This window comes from Phoenix dactylifera, unplaced genomic scaffold (assembly GCF_009389715.1).
Source record: "Phoenix dactylifera cultivar Barhee BC4 unplaced genomic scaffold, palm_55x_up_171113_PBpolish2nd_filt_p 000824F, whole genome shotgun sequence".
Lineage (NCBI taxonomy): Eukaryota > Viridiplantae > Streptophyta > Magnoliopsida > Arecales > Arecaceae > Phoenix > Phoenix dactylifera.
The window spans coordinates 173,675-191,052 of record NW_024068191.1 but is presented as its reverse complement, the minus strand read 5'-3'; the positions used below and the strand labels follow the sequence as shown (position 1 = coordinate 191,052).

The 17,378-nt window shown below is 38.4% G+C and overlaps 2 protein-coding genes across 5 annotated transcripts; one reads left to right on the top strand and one right to left on the bottom strand.

Moving 5' to 3' along the window:
* The first annotated feature begins 2,082 nt into the window (after positions 1-2,082).
* Positions 2,083-2,855, top strand: LOC120107324. Its single transcript, XM_039120557.1, has one exon. The coding sequence runs from the start codon at positions 2,149-2,151 to the stop codon at positions 2,593-2,595; it is 447 nt and encodes a 148-aa protein (XP_038976485.1). The 5' UTR covers positions 2,083-2,148; the 3' UTR covers positions 2,596-2,855.
* Positions 2,856-7,045: 4,190 nt separating this feature from the next.
* LOC103708945 (probable galacturonosyltransferase 15) lies at positions 7,046-12,740 on the bottom strand. 4 transcript variants are annotated; one of them, XM_008794062.3, is made up of 8 exons: positions 12,660-12,740; positions 12,215-12,575; positions 12,062-12,117; positions 11,189-11,368; positions 8,257-8,820; positions 7,850-8,170; positions 7,459-7,739; positions 7,046-7,344 (listed from the first exon to the last, which is right to left on the bottom strand). In XM_008794062.3, exons 2-7 carry the CDS (start codon positions 12,423-12,425, stop codon positions 7,461-7,463), a joined length of 1,611 nt encoding a protein of 536 aa, XP_008792284.2. In that variant the 5' UTR covers positions 12,426-12,575; positions 12,660-12,740; the 3' UTR covers positions 7,046-7,344; positions 7,459-7,460. The 4 variants fall into 4 exon arrangements, with proteins under 4 accessions (XP_008792284.2, XP_008792283.2, XP_017698778.2 ...); XM_008794061.3 differs by having other exon boundaries at positions 7,046-7,739; XM_017843289.2 differs by lacking the exon at positions 12,660-12,740 and having other exon boundaries at positions 7,046-7,739; positions 12,215-12,642.
* Positions 12,741-17,378: the final 4,638 nt, after the last annotated feature.

The following is a 17,378-nucleotide window of genomic DNA, read 5'->3' as shown; positions in this document are numbered from 1 at the left end:
CTACTTGTTACCTTAAATAATGCTTTAAAATCTACTTGGAGATTGAGGGACTAGGTTTCTTTTTTTTTTTATAAACAAAAAGACCCTATCTTCGTAGTTTGAGTCACTCGTCAACTATGTTCTATAGTAACTACCAAACTATCATGCATGCTCCCCCACCACTTGTGTTGATAGCAAAGTGCAGCCGATGAATGAGCATGAAATAAAAAAATATATATATAATTAAAGTATTTGCTACATGCTAATAAATAAAATATTTTGTTGATAACTATCGCCATCAGGATAACTGACACTTAGACCTCTAGCAGCGCTCCATCGGCTAAAGATCTAGGCTAGGTTAATTTGATAATAAAATATTTTGTTTATGCAAGGTTTTGTATAAAGAACTGAGAAACAAAGATCTAGGCTAGGTTTGATAATATTTGGATATATAAAGTGATAGTAATGGCTACATTCAACCTTCAATCCATTGCAAGAAGTTGCGGATGCATGCCTTCTTGTTATTCCAGTTTATTGGCTTTAGACAGAGTTAATTATAAGGTGACGTGGTAGGCATCTATATTTTTCTAAGATGATCGATCATGGTGTTATTCGGTTGTCAAACGATGCCTTAATAATGGATGGTGACAACTCTACCTTACTTAGAAGCCGAAAAGATGATTGTCCCTAAGATATCACGCATGGATTTGTAAATGAAAAGTTTGAACTAGGTGGCAGCAAAAGAAGATGCTCCCGCCTAAACAAAAATATGTGAAGCTGGAACTTGGAGTCCCATTTATGAAAAATTGAGACACAAATCTGTTGGCTACTTTAAATCCCCGAATAAGCTTAGGTTGCTAGGAAGTTAATAGATGTCCTCCCATTTGGAGGTTCACTTTGGATTGTTTTCTTGAAGGTATATATGTTGATTTAGCAAAAAGAAGGTATGCATGCATGTTGAAATTAGTAAAGTTGAGTTTTCTTGTTGGAATAATCTAGATACATAATTAATCCAGACTAGATCATTAATATATTCATATATTTATCCATCGTTTCATCTTTCTATACTGTCTCTTCATATTTCTATGCATTCTTAATTACATGCAATTAGTGGGAATGCATGTACTAGAAGTCTTGAGTTGTGTTTGGAAACATAACCATAAGTTAATTGTTTTCCATCATTCTGTTGGGTTGCGTCGATTAATTGTTCTTTTTTATTCTTCTTTGGAGGTCTCTATGTGTAGCTTGGTTTTCCTCTTTTGCCCAAACATTTCTCCATAAGCTTTCCTGCCGGTCAATATCTTCAAATGCAAGTTTCTTAGCTGCATGATAGTATCCGATGCTCCCTTGCAAATGCCACCACCATATTAGTCCCATGCTTGCTTGATTCGAATGCATATAAGATAGAAAAGGTAAGGATTAGCCACTAAAATCTTGAAAAATAAATAAATAAATAAATAAATAAAATGATAATAATATTTTGATACAGAAATGATAAATCTCGTTGCCAATTTTTTGATTAAAAAGTGGGCCAAACATGGTGTAGTTCGATATGCTTTTGACCTACAAATTGGTCGATCTGGTGCATATTCAGGGTTCCACAAGACCCATGCCTACTCCAAGCAATAAGACTCAAGTCGGTCTTCTGTTTTTTTTTTTTTTTTTTTTAACCCTTTTTCCTTCCAAACATCAATGGGCCCACTTTAACGTTGTTTAAATTGAGAATTGAGATTGCTGGGCTATGGTCCAGCATACCACTCGGCGTGGACTATGAACAGCCCAATTACGCCATTTAAACCTCATCGTTGCAAGAAAACACGAAAAGATTAAAAAAAGACCACGCCCGGAGCGACTATATTGTGGAAACGTTAGCCTGTGGGAATCACCAAGAAGATTCCCTTCAAGCAACTCTTTAATCCTTTATTCCTTCATCAAATAAGCGGAGAAACAGCGACCATTCTTAGGAGCGAGGTGGGCCCAACCTAAGAGCTGGAACCCACGCAGCGTCGCCACGGTGCCGGATGCCACACTCAAATCCCTTCCTCAAATCCCTTCCTTCCACCGGATGACGCCATGTTTAGCTCGAAGTGTGCTCACGACGACTCCAAGGTGCCGACTCCCAACTCCCCGCCCCACCAGAACCTCTATAAACTCCCCTCCTCGTCCCCCATGCACCAAAGCCTCTTAGCCAAAGACCAATTAATGGAAGAGTTCCAGGAGGATGATGTTTTGTGGTCCGACGGCGAGCACCAGGACGACGACGACACGGTCTTGGAGAAGCAACCATCCACCCGGCAGCAAGCTCGACGGAAGGAGTCGGCTCCGGTCGACATCCCCCCCAAGGCCAGAGTTGGTGCAAGTCGTTCGTGGGCGCCGCGGTGCAGCTTCCACGATTCTGACAACAATAGCATGGATGGAGATTATGATGATGATGATGATGATTTCGGCAACAACAGCAGCGATGAGAGGATTCCACCTCACATCATCGTGGCCCGAAGAACATCGGACAAGATGGCGTTCTCGGTGTGCGTCGGCAAAGGCAGGACGCTCAAGGGACGGGATCTTTACCGAGTCAGGAACGCCATTCTCCGGATGACCGGGTTCCTCGAGAGATAACAATAGCATAAATCCAAAGAAATTACGGGAGAACTTTGTATTATAGTGATTAATTTTTCCTTGCTTATACTTATCGATATGTGGAACGGTTCAAGTCAGCATTCGTATTCGTTTATTATTATTATTATTATTATTATTACGATGTGTTTAGGAAGAATGTAGATGTAGAAGCGTGAGGAAATGTAACAGAGTTTTGAAACGGAATTAATGATGCGATCCTGTCATTATGGACTTACATATAAATATCTGATTGTGAGCGACGGATGAACCGCTTTTGGATGGTAATTAATTCCTTTGGAATAAATGCAGCGTAGAGAATCTTTGCATCTCATTTGAAGCGGCAACGGAGTTTTTCAAGCTGCACCATTTGAATTTTTGGGTTAATTTATTAGCTCTTGTCTCAATATGGTTTAAAATTTTAATCTTTTTATTGGCTATGGGAAGGCAAGGAATTAAGCAAGCAAATGCTTCCATTCAACGAGCTTTCTGCGTAAATTAATTACTTTATTTCTGGTTTAATTAAGGTTCTATATGTCGATGGGAAGAAAGGGAAGGAAGCAATACAGTTGTGCTGCGAGAGCTTCCATTCAACGAGCTTTCTTTTGCTTATAAACAAACTTGGCACGCGTACGTGAGAGATAGATTGACGGCATGAACGACTTCAAACTTACTGAATTACTCTCAGGTGTTGTGCCCTTGAAGGGAGGATTTCGTCTCAGGGGGAACACTAAAATCTAGTTACCATCGTTGCGTTGGCCTCTCAATTAATTATTTGCTGTTGGCTTCTGGACTCAAAACTTCAAACTCCTTGACTGGAATTGGTTTAAGGTGAAAACTAATCAGCCTAAACTAGGCAAAAAGTATTACACGTGCGTCAGCACCACGTGTGACCTCGAGGTTTTCCACGTCTGCATACAGTACGTCAACGGCCGGCCACAGCTCCATAAGCTCTAGTCTCGCCCATTATTATGAGATGGGAGTAATGTTTGTGGCCTAATACCTGGTGCTTATGCGACAAAGGAATAATAATAGCAGTAGCGGTGGTAATAATAAAAATAATTTATGAGAAAAAAAAAAAGGGAAGAACTGATATATATATATATATATATAGAACCAATCAATTTACTTTTAGATCATGACATGGATGGGCAACGTGGCTGGTTTGACAATCTTCCAAATGTAACTTATGAAGCTAATTAAATCTTTTCCTCTCTGGCTAGCAGAAGTAATTGACTTTAGATGGATTTTTTTGGGGGGACATAATTTGGTCAAATAGCATTTAGCATTAGCTTGATTAATTTATTTGGGCATATATATGATACATATGACCGACCTGCAGAATTATAATTTGGAGAGGAGCTCAACTGAAGCTAAGCAACTAAAGTCAGATGAAGATAAGTTGTTGCCACGAGGGAATGTCATAGAGATTGTGAATAACGTTACTCATTTACCTTTGATTTGAATGTTCAGGCCGCCAACTCAGCCCACAGTTATGAAACTGCACATAGGCAATTAATTATATGTGCATGCCATGCACGTGGACACATCATATATATGCGACCCACAGTTATCTTGCCGGAGAATTAATAAACCTAGTTTTTCCTAGGGAAAGATGCAAGCCAAAGCGTGACATTGGTGTTATCCACCTTAATTTCTTTCCCCCTTCCTTTGATTATATGAGTCTTACGTTTAGAGATATTGAACCCAAATTTTGAAAGATCATTGATATGGTTACTGAAAAAAATAAAAATAAAAAGTCATTGACATGCGGCCACCATAAATTCCACAAAGACTGACAAATGGAGGTGAAAAATGGTCCATGGGGAACAGATTGGGGTCGTATGTGCAAATCCACCGTTGGATCACCCGCCACACAGATCTTCCAAACTTCATCATTTTTCTTCAAGGGATCGGTGGGCGATCCAAAAAGTCGATTCGCATGAAGAAAGGTGAATCCTTCCGTATGAAAGATACAACCTCATCCAGTGGAAACATGGAATTGTTTGGAAAAATTTTCATTTTTGCCCTTCCAAATGAGCCATAATTCCTTTGTTTCATGGGGGCGAACAATAAGAGTTACATTTTTCATAATATATTACACGAAATAAAATAGTTAAACTAATATTTCCACAAAAATAATAATGGGATCCATGTTCAAAAGCATAACTGCTAGTGGAATTTGGCCCAAGTGCAATTTAAACATGACAGGGCCAAATCTAATCTGACGAGGACTCCGAAGCACACTGAATCTGATTCTGAATATTTGATTTGGATTAAAACCTCAGTCATGAGGGTTGCCTGAAACCTTTAGTTGCGAAACTGTATCGGTTATATATTTCATTGAGCAAGTATATCACCTGATTGTTGGTGGCTTATGGGTATATTTTACAAGGTGCAAAGAAGCAGATAGGTACCATCTCTTTTGCATGGAATAAACCTTCTTTCGCATGAATCCTTCGTTGGATCATTAAGATTTATATAAGCAAATCAATGCAGAAGTTTGGAGTGCTTTGGAATTTGTGCGGAGCATAATCCGATGGACAACATTTTGCCCAAAGAGAAATCACTATTTTGCACGAAAGATACAACCTGAACCTCAAAGAAGCAATGTCATGGCTACTCTGATTTGGTTGGTTTAGCAAGACCCTATAAAACCACCTCGTGAGAAAAGTTCGTCACTGGCGCGCGCGCACAAAAAAAAAAAAAATAAAGAGCTTTGCTTCGGCACACTAATATTAGCGAACTTTCTTCCAAATGATTCCAAAGGGCAGCTAAGATGGCATTAGTAGACCACGACATAAACATTGCTATGTAATCTATTTGGAGTCGAGCTTTGCCCCTCCTATTGCACAAAAGCTTTAGTAATGGTTTCACTTCTCTTCTACCTAACAATCCATTCTATCCTCTTCCATTAGAATACTTCGAGTAATGAATAATAAATAAATGCACATATCACTCGGGTGTATGATATTAAAAAATTTAGCTCATCCAAAGAGTCCAACTTGTATTAACCTCCCCATTTTTTTCTCAACAAACGAGAGGAAACCTCTCCTCCAATAAGCTGAGTGAATTCCGCATTACAATGTACAATTCCAAAGCTCCACATAGCCCTGAAAACGACCCCAGCCTTATCCTCAAGTTTGAAAAGATTGATTCTATTTGGCTTACGTGACTGGCGCTCCCAATTCTCTTCCTTCTAAAACAGTGTTTGGCACATCAAAAACTTAATATCATTCTTCGATCTCAGCAGAACTTGTTGACGGGCTCCCAATACGGCCAAATATTCGAAGCCTCTTAACACCTTGATGTCAAAAACGAGGTACAACCAAACCCCAAGCAAGAAGTTACGACAGATAAAGCCGTGTGGGGAAGTGCTTAAGGGCATGATGTTAACGAGCTCTTGCTTGGCTTAAACAACAGAAGAGACAAGTTTACTGTCAATCTCAATAGAGAGCTTAAAATATATTTAGCTAAGAGCAGTACTAACACATGCTTCATGTCTAGCTTTAGACAGAGGTATCAGTTCAATTCGTATGGCTAGTAGGTTGTCCTTCTCAATACAATAATGTAAAACAAAGTTCGCTATATTTCAGCGGTTGCACCCGGTTCTGTGTTCACACATCTTAGGAGGTGCTTTCTAAGTGTTTAAATTGGTCTTATCTCATTGTCTGATGAAACTTGGACCACTAAGCAGAGCACATCTGAATTTGGTCTTATAAATTGGTCATTGGTTGTTGTAAAATTTGTAGCACCAAGCAGCTGATAGTGGCCCATATGGTTCGATTGAATCAAGCTGTTTATGAAATCCTCAGACTCAGCTCACCAAGTGGCTCATACTAGCTCATTTGGTAAGAGAACAAGCAGAGGCCGGCCTACTTAAGCCAGGCCTCACCAGTAATTAGCTTACAGAAAAAGAAAAAGATGGTCTCGGGCTCAGCTAAACAATAGGACTAAAGCTTCAGCACCGCCTTAACAGGATGATTGCATAAAGCCTGGTCCTTCTCAAACCTAGCAGTTTATTTGGTCCAGCAGTATTTCAATTGGTGTTTGGATGACACTCTATTAAAAAATGATAGCATGCAGGTTATCAGATCCTTATGCAGAAATTTGACCAATATTTGATTGATTAAGATCCAGGAAAACAAAATAACAAAGCAATCTCACGATAAACCATCAAAACACAGATAACGATATTAGTTGATTACTAGGTTCTGTTTATGAATAGAAAGTTGATAATGTGTGACAGAGCTATCTAAGGTCTAGATGCAGTAACCGCACATCCCATCACTTTATGTTTTTCTTTTTCTTTTCTTTTTTGTTTGCCAGGACTCCCTTCAAACCCTTGCAATCAGAAGGGGGATTAGTGGCTTACATCATACTTCCTCTACCCAAGCTGAATACAAATTTGCACTGAAGGAAAAAAAAAAAAAAACTACATATGAAAATGTCATTCAATAACAATAGAATCTTAATATGAATCATCATTCGAGTACATGAATGAAAGGATTACCGTCGGTTGAGCATTTCCACCTCAAAATAGCTGAAGATCTTATAAAGGTGCATTGGGTATTCTCCTATATATACATATATATATAGATATATATCCATGAAGGGACCATCGGGTATTCTCCATCCTTATATATGACTTCGCTAAATTTCACTCATACAAGTAACCAGTATACAAAGCTAGCCTGAGCAAAGACTGAAGGATCTCCCTTCTTCCCTCTGCTAAAGTCTGCTAACTCTTGCCTACCAAAATGAAATTGAACTATCAACCATGTATGTTCTATGATATCAAATAAGCAAACCAAGGAGTAGTTGAGATCAGAAAGAGATTCTTTCCTTCACTAGCCTGTTATATACCTTCACTCCACAACTCTACAGCGCCTTATGAACTCATTGGAGTGGTTGAAGTGGGCTCTCCACATTTCTCGTGGTGCTGGGTACCCAATCTCCAGCCACGGCTTCCGTGGTCCACTGAAATGAACAACAGCAGCAGATTCCAGAAGCTCAGGATCAGGCATTCTTGAACCCAATCCCGACAGATGCCAAGATGGTTCGATAGGGTGTACATGGCCATTGAAAGCTATTAAGGCTGGAGGGAGTGATCCCATATGGCACAGCACAAATCCGGACTCACGGTTCTGCATAGCAAAAAAATAAAAATAAAATAAAAAAGCTTGTACAAAGACTATCCTTAGCTATAGCAACTTCTTGAGGCAATAAAAACATATTGATGAAGATAAGAACTTGCATGTTTAAGCCAATGCTGATAGGCCGGTGTTATATTGGTCCATCGCCATGCTTGAAGATCATAAATGGTCATGCCACTCAACCATGCACATTGATCTCTCTTCGATACCAATGATAACGAAGATATCATAGGATTTGAGAAGTTTAGGTAGTCACTAAGTTTCTTCCCGATGCAATGGCTGTCCCCCCCTTCATCACTCTTTTGTGCACTAACTGCACCAACGACATTCCCATTGAGATTTAAATCCCACAAAGGGGTTAAGTCTCGCTGCACCACGACATCATCATCAAGGAGAATCACCCTTTCTAGCTTCGGAAACAGCTGGTTATCACAGTCACTAACAATCAGTTCTAATGTTGCAACGATTCAAATATCAGAAGTATGTATTGTGTATGAGATGGTTTTACCTCTGGGAGATGAATCCCCAGATAATTCAAGACCGAAAATGTGCTTGGTTTCAATGCATCAAGTCTTCTGAATTCTTCATCTGCTCTACTGATGTAATGATAGGCCGATGAACTCCGATGGATCTCTTCGACTGTCTCCATGACCATATCATCCACATCGGCAGGCCAATCGAGCTGATGAAGGCCTTTGACCTCCACGATTGCAGGAGGGACAGGGTTGAGGGCAAACCAAGCATGCATTGCAGCGTAGGTCTTCTTATCAGTAATGATGTGGAACACTATCTTCTCAGGATCAGCAGAACTTCTGACGGTGGAGGAGACAACAACAGCAGCTGCAAGTACATTGTCAGTTATAAGGGCAAAGTGAATGTAGGAGTCACTGGTCAGGCAGGAGGCATATTCAGGTGGTGGAAGTGAAGATCGGGCTACAGCATTCACTAGATACTCCTCTGTCAGCCTCAGGCTGAGGCAGTGCAAGCTCTTTGGAATCCCAATGGAAGCCAGGTGCCCATAGAACAATGCCTGGCGCCTTGCCAATTGGACTTTGTGATCCATCTTCATAAGCTGTTTGGAATATGTAGCTCATTAGATATACATACTGTTAAATATTAAGAATGAAAATAACTTATCAGATCAACTTAGAAAGCATTATTGAGGAAACCAAAACTAATGCATAGTTCAAGTTCAACAGCTTTAAGACACAAGATAAGCTTTTGCCTACTTGAATTATTCAGATTGGTTTACATCTCTCAAATTGACATAAAGACCTCAAGATATTGGTTAGGTATACAAAAACTAGACACAGTTCCATTGCTGATACTAATGACGGGAAAAGAAAAGGGTTACATTCTTCTTTCAACATGATCATTTCGTACAATAGCTGGCTCTTGGAAGGAGGGGGAAAATATACAGAGAATTTGCCAAAAGTTTAGCACAAACATATACGGAAAACTAAAACTTAAATAAATTGAAAATTGTAAAATAACTGAAGTATCCTATATTAATTCAAGTTAAAACAAGCACATAAGAGACAAGAACGATAAACAACAACAAAAAAGTCACCACCATCACCAACAACATATAGCAAAACTGATTTACAGACAATGTATTGAATTATCATGTATAATTCATGAATGAAACATAAATTCATGATAATTGTATGTTGTTCGGTCACTTTGATTATGCAAGAATAGCTCAAAAATTTGCCCATAATTCAGCGACAAATATTTCTATTTTAAATCTGCCTGCAATTTGCATACTGCCAGACTGGTTTTCAATTGTCTGGAAAATGCAGTGCAACAAAGATCGATCATCCTCCGACAACTTTCAAGATGATTTACAGCAAAATCATCGACGAGGTGAGGGTTTCAAGATTATTTGCACTAGGCCTAAGCCTGGAGTAACCACAATCACTATTTGATAAGCAAAGCCTGTCCGTGTGCACAAGAAAAAGAAGCCCGTAATACAAAGTTGGATTTCATCTGGTTCATGTCTGTAAAAGGTCATACTAGTTCATGATTTTTATGCAAGTTGTGTCTACGGAGCCCAGAAATGATGTTAAACAAATTGGACAAAAATCATAATATATGACTGAAATAAATTTTTGAACTACTCGTCAAGTCTGACACAATGCTCCCAACAAAATTAGGACTCACATAAAACATATATCGTTGCATGAGCTCTGACGGGCTGGTAAACAAAACCCATGTTCAAAGTTTCGGCTCAGGCCAACTCCAATGTGCCGTACTCCATCCAGCAGAACTCTACCCCCAAGGAGTCAACATGGAGACAAGATAGATTGATTGGGGGCAAATAATTTTCATGGTCCCCGTGTTTGCACTACCTGATGGAGCGAACCAACTAGTAGATTCATGCCACAATAATATCGCATGACCCAACTGCTGGGGGCTCAGCAGTGTCATCTGAGGCGAATTTAATCAAACTGGCAAAAACTCCAGTACAGAGTACAGTCTACTTGGTCATATAATTTAACTCCAGCACTCATAAGTTGATATGGACCATGCTGCCAGAGATGAGGTCCCGCTAGCTTTTGCCTAGAATAAATCCGAGAGAACCAACTCAAGATGTTCTCCATCCGACAGACACTGCAACCACTGGTTGTGTTGGATCGTAAGACATGGTCCTATGTTCAGAGAAACCGTATCTTCCATGTATAACTGACTTTGTACTAGTTAATTTAGTTTGTTTTACTTTATTTTGCTCAAAAAAAAAAAAAGCTCTTGGGTAATGGACTGTACCGAAAGGAAAATGGATTGGGACATGCCTAGTAGAACTTACATGGCAACTCATTTAACCATCTTTTAAAGTTAGTCATTTCTTGGATCCCAGGATTGTGGACCGATCATGATGATATCCACCCTAACTTGAAAGATTTGAAATGCATGATCTCCATGTTGAGATATTGTAAGGCAGCCTATATCTACAGTGTTACTGATTGGGTAGCTTCTTGTGCATAGAACCACATCGGCTCCATGATTTAGGAGTTCTCTTTGGTGAATATGATGTCACCATGTAACTAGTTTAGTGCAGTTTGTGGTGATGCCCTTGGTCATTTAACTTGCTTTCAAGTTTCCCTATAAAAGGTATAAAAAATTCTTCTTGTAGGGCCCATGCCAAATACATGTTGCAGCGGTGAATGCTGCTCTCCTACCAAAGACTAGCAACCATCATAAAACAAGATATGAAGGGGGCTGGTCCATCATTTCATAGGAGAATTCCTTCACAAAAACATTCAATGGTCAATGACCCAGCGTAGTGTAGCATGCAGGTCATCTTAATTACTAGGATGGGTGCAAGGATCTTTCGTCAAAAAATTGGTCAGGTGGAGCCAGAAGGGTATATATTTAATTAGAGGTTTGGATTGAGTGTTTGTCAAATAGCCAAACAAGAGAATTTCAAGTGGAGAACGTACCATGGCCTTGGTCTTTAACACAAATGTTTTGACGTCAAGTTGATGATAGGACGAGGAAGAGCTCATTTCTGCTATCAAGTCCTCCAATGAATCCGGTGCAGCTTCCACCACCTTTCGATCTATATACCCTCCTCCTCCTGCCCCTTGCACGTAGACTCTTCTCAACTCCATCGCAAATTCCTGCTAACCACGGTGACTGTAAGCACCAGATGAAAGCCCAGGATGTAACAAGAACAAATCAAATAATTGAAAGTGAAGTATTTTATGTAGCCAAAAAAAAATGTGAGGTAGTTTTAGCAGTGAAAAAAATAAAAAGGAATATGTAATAACAACCTTTCCATATATATTAAGGAAAAAATTATCCCACCCAGGAGATCAGAAATTTAAAGCTAGGATAAAAGAAAATTGAAGGAAGATATATACGCATATGTACCAGAAAAGGATTATAATGCTGCTACTTTTATTATTTCATTCTGTTTCTACAACATATTTAAAAAATAATCAACCAGATAAAAATAATAACATTATTTAAGTCGCCAAGTGGCACGTAGATATCATGCCGTTTTATAAATGTTTTTTTTTTAACATCTACTTATTAAAAATATTTTGGTCATTTTTATTTGAAATCGTTAATTTTTTTAATAATGTTAGATAGCGTGGTATATATTAAAAAATAAGGATAAAAAATGATAAAATAATAAATCAAGTATTTTATATGAGTATACATGCAAATAATTTAGAAGGGCATTGATGCAAAATTTGATATGTCGGTGGATATTTATGTAAAAAAAACCTAATTAAAAAAATAAATAAAACTCACCCGCGGTGAAACTATACAGCCGTGGTAAAAAGTAATAATAACGATGAACTCACCCTCGATGCATCGCTTCCTCTGAGAAACCTTGGCCCAAACCTCCAACCCAAGCAACCTAATTTCAATTTAAAAAACAAGAATGAGTTGTTGCATAAACAATTTAATAAGTTATAGGACAAAATAATAATGAATAAATGAGATGGATCGCATACTGATGGGGTGGCAAATGGAAGCAGCGGCATCGAGGGCGAGAAAAGCTACTCTGATGAAGAGAAAAGGGAGCAAAATCCCTGCTATGAGAACACTGGGCAGAACGGAGCGGCAGGAGAACCGTCGATTGGATCCCTTAAACTTCATAACCTCCCAAGATCCCAAGCTCGATATCGTCACTCTCCGCTCCTCCGACCAGGAATAAAACTGCATTCCTCTTCTCGTTTCGATCTCTTCGTTTCCAATGACCCGTCTCCTGCTAATATATACACGAATAGTTTCAAGAAAAGGAAACCAGGTCCGAACTTATTGGCGATCGAGATTTCCGCTTCTTCTTCCTCCCCCGCATTCCCTTGTCCAAAGCTGGAAAACGATAGGAAAAATACTAGATTAGATCTCGAAAGAATATGAGAGGAGAGAGGGGGGTTGAATTGAGTATTTATTAACCTTAGGATTAGAAAGTAGAGTTAAGTGGGGAGAGTGGGAATGGGAAGAGAGAGGGGGCGACAGAAGCCGCGTTCAAAAGCCGCAGGGAGCCCACTTAGGAGAGAGCCTTCGACGCAAAAAGCACCAGGTTTCCAGATTGCCCCCTGAAATTTGGCAAAATTGTGGGCTTGTCCACCGACAAAATTGCGAAAATGACACCCAAACGCTCCTCCATGCATGCAAGAATTTTTTTTACTAATATATATATATATATATAAAAAGCTGATGTGTCAGTATCTAATACTTAAAAAATAATATTTATATATTTAATTGATTATAAAAAAGTGGCATATTGTAAAATAGTTTATGTTTATTTAAGTATCTATTTTTTATAGAAAAATTATATAAAATATATGTTTTGCGTTGATTAAAAAAAAATTATCTTATTTTATCTAAAAGTTTAAAAATATTTTTAAAAAATTATCTTAATTTTTAGAAATTGAACTTTTTCATATCTAAAATAAATTTTTCCTTTTCATAAAATGTGTGCTTATTCTTATGGAAAAACCATTTTTCACCTTTTCTTTGAAAACTCTAACCAAATATAAGGCATTTCTCTATTTTTCTGTTGACCATACTTTTCCTTCTCTCTTTTCGAGGAACAAAATGAGTTCTTAGATTAGAAGCCACCCACCATTATTGATGATATGAGGGTGAATCAAACTTGGAATTTAATCCTAAGATGGGAGGATGGCAACTTGAGGGAGGGGTAGGAAACACCTTGCAATATTTGTGGTTAAGATCTAAGGGTAATAGCTCAAGTCTCGATTCTGGAATTTATTTTTAATCTTTGGGTCTTTGAGAGGGAGACCAAGTGGACAGCTTCTATTGCATCTTATCCTGTCGTAAATGAATTATGGCTGATAATTGTCCATGGATTATTTGTGTCGATCGTGCTTGAAAGTTAAACTCGATCTCGCGAATTGCATCATTTCTTGGACTTGAATAAATGGAGAAATTTTCTGATTGTGGGAAGCTGTGCAAGTTACTAAGAAGATTTAAATGCTGAAAATGAAAAATGAACCATACAATTTTTGTTGCCTTGATATAATGGAATGTTAGCATTTAGTTATATTTTATAAAGAGTAATATTTTGACCTCCCGTTTTAAGGATATGAAAAATTCTCCTAATAGACATCATGAGTGAGATTTCCATACCTCACAAAATTTGATGCAGAGATAATTAACTATGAAGCTGCCAAGCTACAATTGATGGGCTCAAAGAAACTTTCATGTGCATGTAATCGATGCCCTAAAGAATTTTTTATACAAATTAATTTGCTTCAATATACAAAATAGTATTCATATTCTAAGGAGTTTTATTCTTTGTATGAGGTAATATTATTCTTTGTATTACAAAATTGTGACTTGACACAATAAGGACAATGAGGGTGCTAATTGGCTCGGTGAAGTCACTGATACTACAACCTAGATTTGAATCCTACTCTCACCCAATCTGAACTGGACATTTAACCCATCCAAGTTCTCAAGAAGTAAAAATGTAAGACCAAATGTTTGAATAACAAATAATTAAGCTGCTCAAGCAACAAAATATAGCCATCCAAGAATTCTTATAATGTCAATTGTACCAAAACTCCTTGCAAATCGACCAATTTTATTGTTCTAAATACTACTTTCTAGCTGTAAAATGCTGTATGATATTCTTTTAAAATTACATGGCATTATGTCATTCATTGCTGTAAGATCAAATTTGTTGCCTTCGCTTTCCCAAGTTGCTTGTTCTCGTAATTGAAAGAAGTGTTTTAAAGGAGGTAACACCACCTTGCATCTGTCTATATTGATTTTAAAACCTAAAATGATCAAACAGCAAAGTTGCCATCAAACACTGCCATCCACCTTTGATCATTGAATCCTTTAGTAATATTTTGCCTAATTGTATGCCTTCATGCTTAGGATTTTCTTCCTCACTGCATAACTTATGTCTTGGCAATCAATCTTTATTCCCGGAAGAACAATTCTACAATAACTCATATCAAAACAAACAGCTCTATTTGCATCCTGTTTCAAAAGAAAGTATCACAAAACTGGTGGCCCTGAATGGCCCTGACTATGAAGCATGTGGCTTGTTTTTATCAATAGACATAGAATATTGCCTCAAATGATGTTATAACTTATAATATGGGTTCTCATGGCATAAAACTTTGTTTTACAGATCATAGTCAATAAACAGACAAAATCAAGTGGGTCGTCGTGTTTCTTCGTCTTGCATATAGCTGATTTGCCATTGGAGCATCAATGTATCATTGTGTCGAGCAATAATTTAATGAATATGCTCCATCCAATTAAGGAAGGATCTAGATATTATTGTGGCACCTATAAAGTCCAATCATACACATTTCCACCTAGTCAAGAGCAAATGCAATGCTGAAGCAACAATTAATCCTCACAAACGATTTCTTGCGAACTAGGGTTTACCCACAAAAATTTTTGCATTCAAGGGTGCCAACCACCTATGCACATAACCATGCCCCATTTTTTCAACCAAAAAAAGAAAATGCCACAACCACTTCCAGCACCGAACCTATTTCGATTGGCTAAATACTGCAACGAGGATATATATTAGCCTCAATTGGAAACTTGTCATTGGGCAATGGTATTAAAGCTACGTTTTCGACTTAAGGGGCAATGTGTAGCACTAAAATTGGACCCTATTTTGTCATCACATCAGTTTGTACTCATAGTAAGTGCACTAACCATCATATACACCATTCAGATCTATTTATCTGGGTTCTAAATCAATATGTTCCGGGTCAGTGCTCGCCATCATTGGTACTTAATTAAACTTTCTTTTTGGTACAACGGCGCCTCACGCGACACATGCATGAATGCAGCCAATAAAGTCAAAAAAAAAAACAAGCTAGCAAAGTGAGTAAGAAACATCCGCTTGGTTCTTTCAGAGAAATTCTTGTCACAAAAGAGGCCATCCAGTCAGGTGCATTTTTTCAAGGCAGTATGTTGTGCTTGGCCAGTAGTTTCGCTTTTAACTCCCCTGATGGGTTGGGAGAGTTAATGTTTCCTTACGTCTGCTGCTGGCTGGTTGGGTTGCCTTTATGGTTTTCTACATCTCTGTGTCTTTTCCACTGCTCTGAATATGCTCGGCTCTCTTTTCCTTAGGAAAGCCAAGAGTATGTTCAAAGGGCAGACAGCTGTTCTTGCTCACCATTTGATTGCAGTAGGGGACCCTGCTATACCTCTTAAATCTGGCTGCACTTACCTGGGATACATGGCTGATTGCATAGGGTGACTGGGTGCTGTTTTGACACTAAGCAGTGCTGCTGATGTTACTTTTGTACAGGGTATTTTAATCTTGTAAATCACCCATGATGTATGGTCCTTGTCAGGTTGTGGATTTTAGTTGTATGAGTGGGTATAGCTTAGTTAGCTGGTTCTACTGCTGCAGGTATCTGTATAACAGGATGCTGTAGTAGCTTTTCCTTGCCCAAATCTGAACCAGGGAGTTGACAGTGACCATGTTGTGTCTTAGCAATGAAAGTGGAGGAGTGGAATACTTTTCCTTTGTGAGGACCTGTGCAGGCATGTGTTTAGTCCCACATCGGTTATTCGCTGGGTAGATCTTGGGTACTTATACAGAATCAAGGAACCCAAATAATACCTTTCGACTAGCCATTTTGGGTGAGGTCCTGGGTTGTTACAAATGGTATCAGAGCGGATCCGACCCATAACCTATGTGAACTAGGGAACACTGCAGCACGGATCCATTGGGGCTGACCACGGGCCGATCATGGTATTTATGATTAGATTTGAATAGATTTAAATCCTTAGCCTAACAAGGATGTCGGGACTTAAACGGAAGGAGTATGTGAGGACCCGTGTAGGCGTGTGTTTAGTCCCACATCGGTTATTCGCTGAGTAGAACGTGGTAGACAATGTATATGCTAGTTGCCTATCCTCTTAATTAAAGGACAGCCTTCTTAGTGTTTTCTATCATATTCATAGAAGCATTGACAGTGATGTATGCTAAAGGAAAGATAAAACACAATGGAGGAAAAGCAATACATTGTGCATTAGATTTGGAGCAATGGTTAACCCCTCAAAAATACCTTGAAAAATAGTGTTGGCATTCTCTAATCTCCAATTCTACCAATGAAACGGCTGATACCCTAACATGTTGCCCTTCACCTCAAAATATAATTACTAAAGATCTAATCTGTTTATATAAAGTTGTTCTTGCAAATTAACTGCCTTTTGATTTCCAGTTTTATCATTGAGAGCCAGCCAGCACATCAACCCGTTACAATATGCCAAATATGGCTTGTTGCGCTTTTTTTTTTTTTTTACTAAAACGGGCGAGTCATACAATATGGATACGGACACACCCAATAAAATCAGTAAATAATAGCACTTATTGCTCACTATCAAGATATTGAAATAAATTTCATACTTGTACATTGATCCCTTTAATAAAATAGCAAGAAAAAAAAAACAGAATATTTGAACTCCCGTACGCCCTTCAAGCAGTACATGCGTGAAATATTTACAAAACCTAAGAGACATTTTGTTGCTTAATATGTGGATTCTAAATAAAATTTCTCCTTATGGGCTGCCTACCTAGTCTTATAGTCACATAATAAAGATCTTTTACATGAGCAATATGGTGTAAGATCTCAGAATTAGTTTAGAAAACTTAACTTTCTTTAC

Excerpts from the sequence above, each read along its gene's own strand:
- LOC103708945 (XM_008794061.3), bottom strand. The coding sequence starts at position 12,425 with ATGCAGTTTTATTCCTGGTCGGAGGAGCGGAGAGTGACGATATCGAGC. Across the intron at positions 12,118-12,214 it reads TTCCATTTGCCACCCCATCA|GTTGCTTGGGTTGGAGGTTT; the intron begins GTATGCGATCCA and ends AATTGAAATTAG. Across the intron at positions 7,740-7,849 it reads ATCAGCATTGGCTTAAACAT|AACCGTGAGTCCGGATTTGT; the intron begins GCAAGTTCTTAT and ends TTTGCTATGCAG.
- LOC120107324 (XM_039120557.1), top strand. The coding sequence starts at position 2,149 with ATGCACCAAAGCCTCTTAGCCAAAGACCAATTAATGGAAGAGTTCCAG.